This window comes from Paralichthys olivaceus, chromosome 23, assembly GCF_024713975.1.
Source record: "Paralichthys olivaceus isolate ysfri-2021 chromosome 23, ASM2471397v2, whole genome shotgun sequence".
NCBI lineage: Eukaryota > Metazoa > Chordata > Actinopteri > Pleuronectiformes > Paralichthyidae > Paralichthys > Paralichthys olivaceus.
The window spans coordinates 2997315-3014700 of record NC_091115.1 but is presented as its reverse complement, the minus strand read 5'-3'; the positions used below and the strand labels follow the sequence as shown (position 1 = coordinate 3014700).

At 45.0% G+C, this 17386-nt stretch overlaps 1 protein-coding gene across 2 annotated transcripts in view; it reads left to right on the top strand.

Annotated features, from left to right (window-relative positions):
• Positions 1–2096: 2096 nt before the first annotated feature.
• Positions 2097–17386, top strand: part of btbd11a (BTB (POZ) domain containing 11a) — a 110634-nt gene continuing 95344 nt past the window's right edge. Inside the window, exon 1 of one of the 2 annotated variants that reach the window (XM_069520030.1) lies at positions 2097–3232. In XM_069520030.1, the coding sequence (XP_069376131.1) occupies positions 2368–3232 (865 nt within the window). In that variant the 5' untranslated portion in view covers positions 2097–2367. The remainder of the gene's footprint in view (positions 3233–17386) is intronic. The other variant, XM_069520032.1, reaches the window with a different exon arrangement.

Here is a 17386-nt window from a genome sequence, read left to right as displayed (position 1 = left end):
TTGTACAGAGAGCGAAGAATTCTCAAAGCAAAACTCATAAAAATGAAATCAGCGTTTAATTTTCTGTGTGGGGGTCATGCAAGAATGAAAACAGTTGCAGGCCTGACTCTTATCAACTGTGAGAATCTCCCTCTAGTTAAATAATTCTATATTCTATTGATGCTAACTGCCCTGATTGATATTTCTGGTTCAAAAACACATATTTCAGTTGCATTCAGAGGTTTTATGTGTTCCTGTGGAGCATCTCCCTGTAGATGATCTGAAATACTTTGCTTTAAAACATACATCACGCAGAGTGATCGTGTTAATTTTATCATTTGTCATCCAAACAATGAGAGTTGTGATGATTTGTTATCCACTTCTCTCCCATCTGTAACTTTTGCAACACTATGTCTCACATAATTTTTCCAAATTACAGCAAAGAGCAGTGAGTTGGTTTTTCCAGTTTTGGCTCGGGTGATAGTGCAGTGTCATGCTAAGAAAATATGAAAGGGCCTCTGGCCTGGCAGGCAGCGTGGACAGATGGTCGGTCCAGCTCAGACGCACAAGGAGAAGCCCCAGCAGAGTGGATGAATCATCAATCCACCAACTGTTCCTCTCAGCACGTCGTCCGAATTCATCTCAGTCGCTCTTTGTTTCAAATAATGTTGTATTATGGACGATCAGTCGCTCGACAACATCATCAACATGACGCAGAGTGATACCCCCTCGAAGCAGAAGGTCTGCATGTTGGAAGAAGCTCAAAGAAATGTGCTTCAACGAATAAAATATTTATAGGGACATGAGATTAAAGCTTTTATGGTGTTCCTCAAAACAGACCCACTTTCACTTCCCACTTTAAATGACCACTAGTGCTGGACTCCAGTGGGACGACCTCTGGAGAGGAGCGAGTCGTCACTGCAGGACCCTCGACTGTGACAATTTATCCCTTTTTTAATTCAGAATAATTAACAGCCACATGAGACTCCATTCATCAACATTGCATTTTATCCACAATATCATCAAATCTATGAAGTTTATGTTTTTATTTACATTTATACAGAACAAGGAAGAATAGATCATTAAAATTACACCTGGCATCTCTGCTTATGAAAATAGATAGATAGATTGATAGAGGTATATAATAACCTGGATGGATAGATAGATAGATGAGTGGATAGATGGAGGGATGGATAGATAGATAGATAGATAGATAGATAGATAGATAGATAGATAGATAGATAGATAGATAGATGAGTGGATAGATGGAGGGATGGATGGATAGACAGACAGACAGATAGATAGATAGATAGATGGATGGATAGATAGATAGATAGATAGATGGATGGATGGATGGATAGATAGATAGATAGATAGATAGATAGATAGATAGATAGATAGATAGATAGATAGATAGATAGATAGATAGATAGATAGATAGATAGATAGATAGATAGATAGATAGATAGATAGATGGATGGATGGATAGATCAATAGATAGATAGATAAATAGATAGATAGATAGATAGATAGATAGATAGATAGATAGATAGATAGATAGATAGATAGATAGATAGATAAAACGATAGAGATATATAATTTATCCATTGAATTTGTTTGTTTCTTGATTCATTGTTCAATGTGTTTCTTGTTGTTGGGCCTGAGATGAGGTTGTGATAAAATAAAACAGGTGAAGCACGACATTGAATACATATATGTTAAAAACAGTGTCATCCAGATCACCACTTTGATTCGTCAGTGTCATTTGAAGCTGTGATTTGATTTAAATAGAGAAGTTAAAATTAAAATAAATGCTTTATTCCCCCTCTCGGACATCCAGTGTGTTTTACACGTGTCAAGAGTTCACATTCGCTCCATGTGTTGCCTCGGTGGGGATCCAGCTCTCCTCCTGTCGCTGCCACGATCAGCTCACTGCAGCACAGACCGCTTGGCACAGCAGCCTCCATGTACGAGCGTGTGTTCTGCGGCTGTTCCTCCAGCAGCAGGTTGTCTCTGCTCAAAGGCAGCAGGTAGGTGTTGTTCGTGTCAATCAAATCTGCCGGAGACGCGTATTGGCTCGTTTGAGCCCGCGGGGCTCCAGGCTCCACCTCTCCGCCGGAGCCGTGCCTGAGCTGCGCTCGGTGCGGTGTGCGCGCAGGGGTTGTGCGCTCTCAGGTTACTCGCGTGAAGTTGTGGACCAGAGGAGATCGAAGACATCCGGCGACCCGAGGAAGGAGAAGCGTGGAGGGTCCGAAGAAGAAGGAACGCGGGAGCTCACGTCTCTGGTTTCTCTCACTGAGCTGGATTACTGAGCGAGGAGACGCACCGAGACCAGTTTGTGGCGTTTAATTGGGAGACCGAGCATACCCAACAGTATGCGGTGCAGCTATGGCAGGCAAGAGTAAGACCGTCGTAAGGACGCTGGAGGATTTAACGCTTGATTCTGGTTATGGTGGAGCCGCGGACTCGGTCAGGTCTTCCAGCGTGTCGCTGTGCTGCTCTGACACGCACCAATCCATCGCGCATGGGGGCAACTGCTGGCATCTGACGGAATCCATGCACAGCAGACAAAACAGTTTGGACACGGTCAACACCGTCCTGGCGGAGGACACCGAGATACTGGAGTGCTCGGGTCAGTGCGCCAAGCTGCCCGAGCTGGAGGACGTGCCATGGAGCCTCGGCGAGGTGGAGGGCGCACTGAGGAGGGACGAGGAGCTGATGGTGGGGAACCCGCCGCCGGAGGTCCTGGCGCGGCTGTCTGCTCTCATCGGCCGCGCGCTGGTGCGGGTGGCCCGGGAGGCGCAGCGGCTCAGCCTGCGCTACGCCAAGTGCACCAAGCACGAGATCCAGAGCGCCATCAAGGTGGTGCTCTCATGGACCATCTCCGTCAACTGCATCACGGCGGCTCTGAGCGCACTGTCCCTGTACAACATGAGCACCGGGGACAAGTTCAGCCGCGGCAAGTCGGTGCGCTGCGGGCTGGTCTTCTCCGTGGGGAAGTTCTTCAGGTGGATGGTGGATAGTCGGGTGGCCCTCAGGATCCACGAGCACGCCGCCATATACCTCACCGCCTGCATGGAGAGCCTGTTCAGAGAGGTGTTCGGCCGCGTCCTGCGCAGCGCGCTGGTGGAGAGGGACAACGGGATCCCCAAGTTTACGCTGGAGTCTCTGGAGCAAGCCATCAACGGGGACTCGGAGGTGTGGGGTCTGCTGCAGCCCTACCAGCACCTCATCTGTGGCAAGAATTCAAGCGGTAAGAAAAGTCCAAAAGAAACACCCCTTCATTGAAATGTCTTCCTGTCACCTTGGTGCTCCATGAACCTGAATGTGTGTTTTTGCGCATCGCCAGTTTGCCCTTGACAAACATTTTGATCTCACGTCCACGTGTTGCAGGGAACACAGGGTCTGCATCTTGGTGACTCAGGAGCAAGATGCTAAAGTAAAGAGCTGAATTCTGAAGCATCTTCATCTCGAGGTTCACTCATTTTGTCCTGTCGCCCATTTTTACAGCTGAATATTTCATGGGGGAGATGTGTAAAGTGCACACAGTGATGCTGTGCTCAGTGCAGGGCCCATGTTGGAAAAGTAATATGACTATAATTATGCTGGGGAGAAAAATCACTGCTTATCTGCCTCATGTAATTGCACTCCCAAACAAAAAGGGCTCGACAGTTCCTTGAATATTTATTACCCCTCTGCTTTTTAGACCCCAGAGCCTCTGCACCCCTGAGACCCAACTGCCTGTATCTTGGTTATCAAAAGGCCCCGAGCAACAAGAGTCAGAACAGATATTTATGGTTGAAAAAAGATCAGACAAGCACCAACCTTTGTTTCTTTGAAGCCATTGTGTTGTCAGACGTGTCATGGAGGAGCGAGGAATGCTGACGTTAATGATTGTTTTTGACAGAGTCAAACCCTGGTGTGCACAGTGTGTGTGTGTGTGTGTGTGAGAGTGAGTGTCGTGACTCTGCAGAAGAAGCAGGATTTGTGTTTGCATCGTGTTGTTGGTAAAGGCTGAGCCTCCTATCCAAAGCTCTGAATGAGAGACGAACTTAGTCTTCATAATATTGACCATAAAAGTCACATTGCAGCTCGTTTTCGCAGTGAGACTATTTTCTTTCATCACCTACGAGGTGAAAAAGAAAAATGCTAAAAAAAACAGTCTGAAAAGAATTTTGCACACGTCCCTCTGTAAAAACACCAGAAACGATTGTTCCAGAAGCCGCCTGAAACAGCTCTCATAGCTTCTCTCCTTATAAATGATGTGATTTGAAATCCAATCATGGATCCAGGTTTTTCTAACTCATCAGGTTCTCTTCTGTAATCCAAAGTCTCTGTTATGTGCATCAACAATCCCTAAAGAAGACATCTACACTTGCAGTTGAGCAGAATTCAAACTGAGGCCTCACAATGTCTCAGTCTGTGTAGTTGTTTTCAGACTTGACCTCCGGAGGATGTCTGGAGAATCGGGTCTCCGAGTTTGTCGTTCACACGTGCACAGCGCAGCAGGAGGATCTCTGGAGTTCAGTGCATGTCTGAAAAATGTGTTTCACTTCTCCAGAGAACCACTCATTTTATTGTATTTACAAATGTACCAGAAGGAGCAGTGGCAAATCCTTTGCGATTTGCGATATGTTCAATATTGCTAAAGTTTGCATAGACAGAAGACCAGCGCTCTGTGGAGCAGCGGCTGGGACTCATCAACCTACGTGACCTCGTCGACCACGACAGCAGCGTGTTACATGTTCTTCAGCAGCTAGCTTCAACCAACAGCTGTTTGTGCAGCGGTGGGGATGTGGCTTCAGGGTTCAGCAGCAGGTCTTTATTTCTCATGGCTGAGTTACTGCAGGTCACGTTCACAGTTTCAGAAATAAAACCAGCGTCACCACAGGTCAATTATAAACAGTGCTTTCCAAACAGGCAGGTTTAGAACGGGCAGGGTGATATGAAATGGTGATAAAAGGGCAAATCCTGACATCTGAGAAAATCAAACTAGTTTGGCAATCTTTGCTCTGAAAAATGCATAAAACTATGAACTGATAGTCAAAATATTTCCCTTCCATTGATTCCTGCAGTAATTGCTCCAGCTCTGCAGATCAAACTGGTCGTTTTGACCCTTTTTAATCTTCCAGAGCCCAAACATCCTTTTACAACGCCTCATTTGACGTTGGTATTTAGCCTGGGATGAAAATGAACGCCACACATGACTGCTTTTGTCTTGAAACTGGAGCTGAGGAACAGCTCTGCTCGTCGTCTGTAGACAGGATGAGGAGCCGAGCGTGCAATCCCCCCTCCTCCTCCTCCTCCTCCTCCTCCTCCTCCGTGGATCGCATCATTTCCTGATGGTGCAGAGGAGGCTACAATTTTGCGCTCACCCTGAAACAGCATGATGTCATCTGTGACAGTTAGGAAGGCACGAAAAGGAAAAGTGAGCTATCAGACGTCGTAGAGGAGACGCTAACGCGGCTCCATATCATCTCATTAAAATATCATAATTCAAATAGGATTCTTGGACCTGGGGTTGAATAATTAACCATCCTCAATCGCATATTAATCAAACATTCACTCATTTGTCTGCAGCGTCTCTGTGTAGTAGAGTGGTTCCAGGAATGAGTCTATATTTAGTCAAAGGTGGGAGAGAGCAGGTTTTATCCTTCTGGTGAAAGACCGTGTTTCTCTTGTTGGAAATTTCCCAAACACAATGCAGCACATGACGACCAGATCCAGTGACCGGTGGTGACGCCGTCTTCGCTCTGACTAATGAGCGGAAGCTTTTCTTTCTTTAAATGTATTATTACAGGAGGAAAACACCGAGCATGAGAGTGATTCTCATTGTTCAGCATTAACCTCAACAGCTCTGATTCTGAAACTAGTCACACCTACAGTGTAGTTAACTGTCAACAGGTGGAGATGAATCGTTGGTGTAAACAGGAACTGAAAGAAACGAATGAGAAACAGAATCATGTTTATCGCGTAGTGCAATTTCACATTCAAGCGTTCGCTTTGGTGTTCTGGTGCATGACAATGATCATAATTAGAATTAATGAGGAGAAAGATAAAGCAAATCAAAAACCAAGTGCTGTGAGGATGAGGAGAAAGATAGGGTCAAGTATTTCAGAGGCATGAGTGAAAACTATACAATAAAATGAAAGATTAAATAAATCTTATATAAATAAGAAAGAAAATAAAAGCTTTTTAAGCACTAGTGCTGAATATCTTGCATTTGCAGTTTCTCTCGATATCGTCTACGATCACACAATTCGCTCATCATTCAATTCATGATGAGCGAATTGTGTATCGTCGCTTGCTACGCACACAGGAATCATCTGCATGGTCTGTGGTCTGTTTGAGGTCGTGGTTGTAGCGGCGGGTTCGACGCAGCTAATATCAGGGAGGTAGGAATCAAATCGTGTGTAAAAATTCAAGATCTGAACCAAACTGTGGATTTGTAGAATTGTAACCTACACAAAACAACATGTGCACCTCAGTTCGCCACCAGCGGCGTAACAGTTGGACTTCTCCTGACGGATTCGCCTCAACAAGGATTCAGCGTGTGATCCTCCGCTCTCAGTCAGAAATAAAACCGCCCGGTCATCTTTCCCCAAAGCGTTTAAATGTGGAATCCCCATTGATTATGATTACAGCTGTCATTTGTTGTGACCTTCCCCGAGGACCTGATGCAGCCTCCACAGGACAGATGACACAACATAATGGAACCGGAGGGCCTCCTATAGTCTGGCCTATTAAATTACCAGCGGGTGTCTGTTCTTCCTCCGTCTACTCTCTCCGTCTTTCACACCATACTTTATTGTGTCTTCTGCAGGAGGGTGGGTGCGCTTGGTGTTTGCATACTTGTTTTCCACTGTGGTTTTTAATAAGCTCAACTTCATACCCACACGATCCTGGCGAAGCCTTTTGTTGTCTGTTCTGTTATTATTTTCCGCCTGTCCCTCCCCCTCCTCGGGGCGCACTCGCAGATGAGCGGACAGATTGCTGTGGCTCTGGTGGAAACGCGAGCGCCCGGGCAGGCAAGATGGTCGTGATGGATTTTTTTTTTTATGCCACTGTAATTTCATGAAACCGAAATCTGCTGCACCCCCTTCACCCTTCACCCCCCTGTTATCAGCAGTGATTGGTGATTGTGATGTGAAGTGTGTTTTGAGACCAAGATGAATTTTATGAGCTGCATCCGTTTCCAGTTTCCCTCCAAGTTAGTGGAAAATATTGGCTTTGATTTCACAGGTGGGGGGGGGGATTCCAAGTTCCTATAACCCCGCTGTGGGAAACAGGGAGCAGCGGTTTTATTACCACTGTCATTGGACTGTGCGTCCCCTCCCATTGTCAGGAAGTAGGTGAGAGCACTGGGTCAGGATGAGATAATGAGAGAAGTGTCGGATGCTTAATGTTGTGTTGTGTGTGTGTGTGTGTGTGTGTGTGGGAGCAGAAACCAGGATGGAGGAGGTGGTGGTCGGGAGGAGACGCTGGTGCAGGTCCCTCAGAGATATAATTACCATGCAGCTCTCTTTAATTAACACTTGTGCTTATCTGCTAGTCATTAAGATTAGGAATTAGCAAGAGGGAAACACGAGGGAGCTGCAGAGAACAAAGATGATAAATCCCCTCATTCATTTGTGTTACCCGCAGCACAGGTCGGCGTGTGTGATCAGATTGGTGTGTGTGTGGCCCGAGATAAAAAGACCTGTGGACTTTCAGACCCGTGGCTTTCCTTTGACGTGATCAGTGACACAAAGCGGGTTTCTACGTCAGCATGTCAGTCGTTTGCTTCACCCTCAGCAAAGACGTAAGTGAAACCTGCAGCAAGTGAAACCTGCTCTGGAAAGAAGACGACAAATCACTGAAATTAAAAAAAAAAGGATTTTAATCCATTAGCTCCAGCGATGACCGCGTCCTATTATCATCAGAGACCTTTGAGTGGGAGCTGCATGAGACATCAGAGCAGTGGATTCATGCTGATTGTGGCTTTTTTTCTTTGTACGATCTCTTCTCTGTTTCTTTCACACGCTGCTCATGGCCGTGATGAAAGACGTGTCTGTGGACGATGACTGTACAACAGGTGGCTGCTCGGCAATGGAGTTGGTTTGCGTTTGACAAGTTCCTTGTGCAGTCTCACCTCAACAATGCTGCGCTGTCACAACGGACTGATTGTGCGGTTTGAGATCAAACAACATGTGACGCACAACCTGGAGACTCACTGGGCTCCTGTGATGAGACATGTTGTTTTGATGTCGTCTGTCAGTCGTACAAAACTGGGTTCAGCACTGAAATCCTCTCGGGACTTTTGAATTTGTTTGTGTTCTCTCGTCCTGTGTTTCTTCGCTGCTTAACTGTAAAGTCAGACTCATGTCAGAGACACTGACACGATGCTTTATAGGGTCAGTTCATGCAAATGAATTGGTTTCACTTTTGATTCACTGAGGCCTCGTCCTTTGTTTTTCATTTCTGCTGCACTTGGAAACAGAAAGAATCAAGTTTCAGCTCGAATGATTTGTAGATAACTGTGATTATATTACATTCTATTGTTTTCTGTCGCATTCCTTTATGTGATACTCTGCTCTTTTTATTAAATGTTTAATTTGCATAATATTTTTTAGTAACTACTGGATCCCCAAAACAGATATTGACATTAAGTTACTTGATCTATGAATTGCTGTATATTTAAATTAAGAAGATTTTATGATTTCAGACACTGAAGTTGCTGTTCATTATTTTTATTGAGTTGTCATCAACTTTATGATCAGTTCAACACCTCAGCACCTAAAATCTGGTGATGCGTCTTGTGCTTTCCGTCCTTAAATCTTATGATCTGTGGTTGTTCTGTTTTCTCTCGTGATGTTTTTGTTCAGATCTTAAGCTCAAGCATTTTTTGTTGCTCAAAAGAAATCAATCCCACGACAATATATTTTTTTGCACAATAAAACCTCATTTTCTAATAATAAGACTTAAACATCCAGACTTCTGAGAAAACGGGACAATGACTCAAACGATGGAGTGATTCTGAAACTCAGAAGTTGTTTGACTGTGTGAGTCACGCTATCGATCGGTTGTGAAACGTCGGCCTTACTGTAACTCTGATTTCAAGGAGGAATGAGGATGTTGGTTCAATCACTCACATCCTCTCTCACTCGTGGATTGAGTCAGGGGATGTTTTTTCCTTTCACGATTGCTTTTTGAGGTCTGGTAACTTCTGTTTGTAACGGTTTCTGCTGTGGAGGTTTTGTTTTCTCCGATGATGAGCAGGTTCGATTCAGGGTTTGGACACAGAAATAGTTTTTCACTTCTTTTACAATTGAAACATGAGTGGTCCAGTTGTGTATATTCGTATGGACGGGCGTTATTTTAGTTGTATGAATGTTGCGGCTCCATTGGATGTAAGCGGACTGCTGGGCCTTGGCGGAGGTTTGTGCTCAACGTAGTTTTCTCATGCTACTGAAGAGGAAGACTTCTCGCTATAGAATCAACATGTTGCAAGATGGCCGCCTCATGCAGCCTCTCATTAAACGGTTCAGTCAGGAGAAGAATAATCTACTGAGTCACTGCCCTCTTCATATTGTGAGCTCCTCGTTAAATCAGCCGTGAGGTAACAACGCTCCAGTGGAGGATTCAATCATATCACTTCAACAATAAACTCAAAGTTTGTGCTCTGGAATCCTGCAGCCGAGCGGATGACTGACGTCGCTTTAACTCTACGTGAGATGTTTTCAAAAGCCGTCGGCATCAATCAGCCCCCCCCCCCACGCTCATCATCCAGCCCCGGTGTTATTTTAAACACTTACTACAGACTCCTGCAGTTTAAGTTTGTTATGCACGAATAGAGTTGAGATCAGAAACAAGCTCCATCCAGTCTCCTGCGTCCTGCGTGAGTGACTGACACTGAATGAAAGCGACAGATGCTTATCTCTCCGCTGACGTCTGACTCCCTCCTCACACTGCACTTGAAGTCAGGGGAGGAAATCTGACGTTACTGTGGAGTTTGTTTGTATGTGAGTGGGTGTTTCCAATGCCGGCGTTTGACTGACATGTGAGGGCCAGCAGTGTCAGGACATGTGTCTTTAACGTCCATGTTGGGAAACTGACTCACGGTCTTTATTTAACCAAGCAGGTTACAAAACTTGTTTTTTATTTCACCTTGAGCGCTTCGTGAAACATGTCTAACGAGCGGAGGGAAGCAAGGACGTATCATTACCTGTATTATTCAAGGAGCCACAAAAAATAATGAATATGGAAACACTGACGATTCCAAAAACAGACGGGACACAGTGTGGACACTTTGTCAGAAGGTCCTGGATCATTTTTGATTGTTGACTTTCACACCAGTGGACTTGTCTCACAGCTTATTTGCAAATGAAGATTTAATTGCAATCAGTTTAAACAACTCGGTGAATGAGGTATAGTATGTCACGCTGTGGATGGTGTTCCGCATCTGACGACTTTAATGTTTATGTTTTCTGTTTGTATCGGACGTCTTCCTGTCGGTGTCTCACCGATAGTTAGCTGACGTCTCCCCGCAGCCTCGGTAAGAACAGATCACCACAAACCACGATCGTGAAACCAGGATCGCTTAGCTTCCACTCGTCTGTCCGTCCTGTTTACATGATGGTCCATATTTATATTCACACGTCTTCATTACATATTTCTGACGGGAAAAGAATCCGGTCAAAGGGAGAAACCTGCTTTCTTCACTTTATTCTGCTGTAATTTGAGCGTTGCCGAGCAGCAGGAACTTGGTTTTAAAGGATCAAACGGGGATTAAGAGCTGAACATTTGTAGCTGCACCAGTTGGATGATTCATAAAAACATCTCGCAGACGATGTCTTTCAGGCGGTGGCCAGTGCTGCTTGATCTGCTCTCCACAGTTTTATCCTCAGACTTAAACCGTGAACACACAGTTTGTCTGCAGCCTGCACTGAATTGTGTAATGCTTGTGTAACACTCGTACAGCACCGAGGAGAGTTTCTAAATATGAAGTCGGTCTGCTCTGCGAGGTTTCAGTCAGAAAACTGATGCTCGTTTAGAGAAGTTAGATGCCACAGTTATTGTGGAATTGTTTTTTTACTACAGGACGGATTTTCTGTGAACATTTTAAATCACAATAAAGTTTTCCTCTCATTCATGAAATCATAAATTGAATACCTGTTGGTTCTGGGAAGCTGATCACCAGCCGGCAATTCACAGGGCTGATTAAGTGATTGATTAAAGATGGCTAATTTTAAATAATCATTAATTGCAGCTCTATTCTGACGTCACCAGCGACACCTCTATCCAGGTTTACTTCGGCTGGATGTTTGTACAGTTGGAGACAGTTGAGACGCGTCGTCCATCCAGAGACGACGAGGACAGGGGCAGAGCGCAGCCACAAAATGATGCAGTGGTCAGTAAAGTGGAGGCGGATAAATGTAGCGTCCTGCACACGGGGCACGTCCGTCTCCTCCTGCTCGCCGAGCCTCGGGTGTCAGCGTGGCGTGTTATTGCCCAACACGCCGTTACAGCATTTAATTAACAAGGGGTGAGTGCAGGATCAGTTTCTGGCTGTTCCCAGGTGGTGATGGGAAATTAGGCCCCTTGCTCTGGGGAGAACCATCTGGTGCCACAGCGACAGTGATTGGGATGCTCGGCATTCTGGGTAGTGGAGTGTAGGAGATTACCTTTCGCGATGAAGACCTGGACTCGAACGCACCCTCCCTCTGCTGTTCTCCTATGTTTGCAGACTTAATCCCAATTTAACAAGTGCAAACGGCAACTCATCTCGTCTGCTGTGATAACAGGGAGCCTCGCTGGTTTCTCTTTGTCGATCTTTAAATCCCACGGTTACACAAACTGTTTCTCAACGACGTCTCATTTGAGAAACAGCGACAGCGGCGTACTCTTGACTTTCGCTCACAACTTGACACACCTGAAGATGGAGCCATTTAGTCCAGTGCTGTTGTGTAGGCAGGAACACTTCCTCCCACTGACATGAAGCATTTCATAACCACCACACGACAGACGTTGAAAAGAAAAGCTGCAAGGAGAACTTTCTGTAATCATTGCATGGCTGTTGCAGTCACCTGTTCCCCTTTGTGACACGTCTCCTCATCCTCTAACGGTGTTTCACAAAGACAATTGACATCTCAGCCTCGTCTCCACTTATTCTTATTTTAACAAGAGCAGCATTATTATATTTTAAATGAGAAAACTCTGATCAGCTGCTGAATGGAGCTTGAAGAAATCTTTTTAAGATGCCGCTAAACCTGGTGTTTCTGTGTGGGAGATTGGTTTAAACCAGGGTTCCCTGTTCTGTGACAGGAGAGCTAAAGAAAAATCGGTGTGATTTGTGTTTACTCGGCTGAAATGTCTCCAAAAATAAACCGGGCTGCTTCCGCTGCCTCCAGGCAACGTTTTATTATTTTTTTCCAAGGTGGGAAATCTGCAGGTCGTGTCATGATGTTAAGTTGCACCTCTCGTCTTGTCTTCATGTTGTGAATGCAGTGCTGGAGGTGATGAATTGATTAATGTGGTGCTCATGCTGTGGGTATTGATCACGTCCAGCTGGAGGTAAACAAGGGGAAGGAGAAGGTGCAGAGGGAATTAAGAGGATGATGAAATCAGTAGAAAAGTAGGACTCTCTGAATTTCAGAAATGAAAGTGGGTCTGGGAATTTTCCGCAGTTTTTCTTTCACATCTGAAGAACGCAGCAGGAGATGGTCTGGGTCAGATGTTCACAGCAACATGAATGTTCAGAACGTTCAGCCTGGGTGGAGCAGCAGGAGACATGACGAGTAGATGTCTCTTTGAGTTCAGAACATCAACACGCCCACTCAGTCATGGTGAATCACATTTTAACAGGAGGCTGATAGGAAAAGTTCCAGATGTCCGCAGCATTTGTTTTATTGCACATCTGGCTTTTCTGTGAATTGTTATCTTTGTGTTTAGATTTTAATTTCTTTCTTTGTAACTCTGGTTTTGAAAATGTGCTTTAGAACAGGAAGTGCTGCATGAAGTCCACCAGCGCTTCATTTAGCGAAGCTGAAAGTGAAACAGGGTAAACACTCAAACTAATATTCGACCCAGCGCTCCTCCTCTGTCGTTGTGGCGTCTGTTGCCGAGCTGGTTTTCTCTGTTTACATTGTGTGTTGTAATACATGTGAATTATACGATGACAGGCTGTGATTACCCTCTGAGGTTTTCCTTTATGTGTTTACTCCACCACCGGCTGGTTGAACCTGCTTTGCGTCATCGTGTGGTCCACCGGCCGACGTGACAGACAGACAGAGACGTATTGTTTAGACAGGTTGCATCATCGCTCCTCTGATTCACCACCAATAACCGACTCGGTGCAGGCGTGCAGGCCGACACAGGCGCACAACAGGTGTCCGGATACACACAGACACACACAGTCACTTCAGCCTGTTTGTATTGTATCGCTGCACCTGTGGGAGCGGTCACTGACTACAGCAATAAACCTCTATTTCTAATCTCAACCGTAAAACCTCGGAGTGACCTTTAAAGAGAATAAATATTTATAGAACTAATGCAGACATGGATATTTTCAGTGTCTTTGTCAGATTGGACGTCTGCTCTGAAACTAGAAGGGATTATATGACACGGTGTGTGACGTGTTGAGATTATAATCTTAAATCTTCAGATCCAGAAGCTCCTTATAAAGTTGTTTGCGACATCAAGTCGGTTGTGTGTCGTTCCCTCACATCCTGATCCGCCTGGAGGTTTATATATCTCATCTTCATCAAGGATCTCGGCCGAACTCCATCCTGCTTCAAGCAGAGGAAGCTGCTGGTTCCAGTCAGTGTTTGTTTTGTTCTCACAGGATTTGTGTGTTTGTTGACCAGTAGAACTCCAGTTCTTTACTGACCGGTCGTCCCATGTGTTGTCTGGTGTGTTTACTCGTCAAAGACAAAAACAAAATCCCTGCAAACAGTCTTCATGTGGATTTTGTCCAGTGTTTGTTCCAAGCTGTAATAATCCGTCCAGCAGAACCGAATAGAAGAATGAAGATTTGTTCTTTGCTTTCTAATCAGAAAGACGTTGCATTGTTGAGGCTGATCTGTGGATTTGAGGTTTAGCCGAGCTGTGAATCCAAACCTATTAAATCTACAAAACAAGTTCTAAATCACATTACTGACTGTTTCAAACCAGATCATGCACCAATGAAGCACAACATCGAAGCCAGATGAAAGTTTTAATATATTAGATTTAAATCAGAAAAGACTTAAAGAGAAATGACGGAGATTGGAGCTCCCCCGAGATCAGAACGATATGATTTGGTGTCAGGTGTTTGGTTCTGCTCCTTTTTGCCTGCGGCCCTCAAAGTCTTTTGTAACGATCCTGAATAAAATTAGATTCGTTGTGTGAACAGAGGAACAGAGTTTGGTGGTTAGAATCTGGCAGGAAGTACAACAGCATGGACGCACTGCAATGAATTAGGTGCTTCACATAAGAAGGAGACTTTTCTTGAAGCCCAGACTCTTGAGTGTGTCAGGATGTGACTGGATGAGAAGGAGCTGGTGGAGTTTAGAGATCGTGCATGTGAGGCTTCCTGCTGTCGCCCTGTTCGGTCCTGGTGTTAACATCTGTCCTGAGTGATCCCATCACAAGTGGTCGGTTTGTCTGTTCACACCCGGTTTTAAAATGTCCGGTCTCCTGTGACCACTTCCCTCTATATGCAAATACACACGTACATCTTCTGACAAGAGGGACTGAATGAATGAATGAATGTGGAGCGAAGCTGTGGAGATGAAGATTTCAACAATTTGTGGAGAGCAGATGAACTTAGTGCTGATCGGATCCCTCAGGATGGATGTTAAATCAATGTCGATATCAGGATTGACCTCAGAAATCTGATACATGGGTTGTTATAATCCTCACTTTCCTAAAATGTCTTCAGTCTTAAATCCTTTAACTCAAACCTAAAGCTGCAAAGGTCTTGACAAAGGTAGAGAGCACACACACGAAGAAACTGCTGCATTATCACTCACCTGTTGTTGTTGCTGTTGCTGCACCCGTGTGTAACAAAGACAGCTTGTGTAACTCACAGAATCTGGTCCGTCAGCAGCAGCAGCAGCAACAACATCATCATCATTTAATAACATGTTCATTTATCAGCAGGAGAAATTCTCCCACTGTGGTAAACAGCTTAAATATGGGAGCCCGGCCGTCATTAAGAGCCCAGACCGTTGCTCGTGCAGATCCTGCGATGCCAAGTTTATTCATCCAGGAACTCATTCACCTATGCTAATGCACACCTACACCAGGCAGCTGCACGACGCCAATCCTGCTCCAGCACATTCAAAGTAGATAATCCTCAGGCTTCAGCGCAGAGAACATTTTCCCACAATTCCCAGAGCGGATACTCAATCTCACCAGCACCCACAATCCATCATTACGTCCCAGAGGCTGCCCAGTGCCGTGAAATCCAAAATACTGTTTGTTCTCTTGGCATATTTTCACCCATGAATGTATCATCATCAGGGGGGCGGCGGCGGCAGCATCTCTCTCGTCCTGACCTGCATTTTGCTCCGTGAGAGCTCAGTTTAAATGCATGAGTCAGACTGAGTCAATGTGAGTATGCATAAAATGTGACAGCGAACACGAGGGACCGTTTTTATTCTCGTTCTACGCGTGAGAGCGTAGTCGAAAGAAAAAGATAAATCACAAGGTCGTCTTAGAAATCTTCACGAGAGGTGATGTTTTGTCCGGATACAGAATAAATGTTTTGTCGAAAAGTGAGGCCCCCTGGTGGTTGGCTGTAGTATAGGCCATAAATCCTGCCTCCTCCATGTTACCAGATGGGACATGTCCCAAAACACATTATTTATTATTTCTAGATATTTTTCTTTTGCATGTGTCCAATCAATTACTCACCTCAAGCTAGTGTGTGTTAATTACTTTTCATATCAAATAGAAATGAATGCAGAACCAATACATGCCAGGAACAGAAAGAAATAGATTTACTGTGCAGCCAAAACATAATTATCAGATGCTTCAGTGGCCAAGAAGCTGAAACATCTTTAAAGACGAGAGTCTCGCTGTGAATCTCTGTCGTTAAACTATTTAATCCCTCCTCTTTGCTTTTTAATTCTGCAGCAGATTTTTACATTTTAAGGAAACTCAGGTTCACTTCCTGAAGTATTTCTAAGTGTGAATCTGGAAAAGTCGACAGTCGTCCTCTTTCTCTCTTCTTCTTTCGCTCCCACTCTGCTGGAAGTCGAGAGCTGTGAAATTGCCCCGGAAGCATCAATCGTGCCTTCATTTCCCAGGAACCCCCCCCCCGCTCCCCGTCCCGAACTCTTCTCCTGCCTCTGGTCGGCTCGCTCTCCGGGGTTCTTCTCTGCCCGACAGTTCTTCTGCTGCTGTCGTTCTGAGCGGCTTCTTCGCTGCATAAATCCTCGTGTCCTCATGGGGTAACAGAGCGAGCCTGATGGAGAGCCCCCGCTGTAAGTTCTCCTCGGGAACCGTCGGGCTCATCCATGTTTTAGTGCATCACGGGTGATATATGGATGTGTTTAGAAACTTCATTCCCGAGGTTAGCGAGTGTTAGTGATTGCAGATGCTGTGTGTGGCGGATAGCAGGGATTTCCCTCGCTGGGAGATTTTATTCTTTATTTTGTCTCAGCTCACGCAGAGAAAAGCCCTAAAAATAATGTCAAGCAATAAATACTGTTTGTGATGTGTACTTATGTGCCTATGAATGCATTTGGGTATCAAGTAAATATCTTATGCTGTGATGCTTCATGCTTATTTATCAATAAAACAGATAAAATTCATGTCTTAAAACATGATGGACCCTTGAAGCTGCCTGTCTTCAGTCCTCCCTCCTCTTGGAGACCAGATAATGACAGCGTGTCCCATTGGCATCACCGCAGACAGAAGACGGCGAGCGGACCAGTCCTAAATAATATGAGAGTGGATAGCGAGCTGTCAGAAAGTTGAAACAGGAGACACATAATGTGATGAGACAGAATAAATTATACACAGAGGACAGTTTACCGTGAGATCGACGGAGGAGAATGATTCTACCTGAAAACCTCGCTGCTTATTTCCAAGCTCGTAAAAATAACCGTTCCCCCTTTCACATCCCTGCTCTACTTGTAAAACTTTTAAAGTTTGTCATCATTTTGTGTGTGTGTGTGTGTGTTGTTTAGCATCACAATAAGTCTGTGGGACCAGACTTTCTGCCCTCGTTGTCAGACTGTCCCAAGTGTCAGCCTCTCTTTGTTGTCGTCGTTATTGTGCGTGCTCATTTGTGCGTGAGCCTTTAACAGATACTGCTCCGTCAGACGTTTTGCAGCCGGCACCATTAATCACTGAAGTATAGCCTCGGATATAAAAACAGCCTAACGTGCGTTCGGCACCGCCCGGGGAAATAAACACGAATCCCTCCACGGGAAAAAAA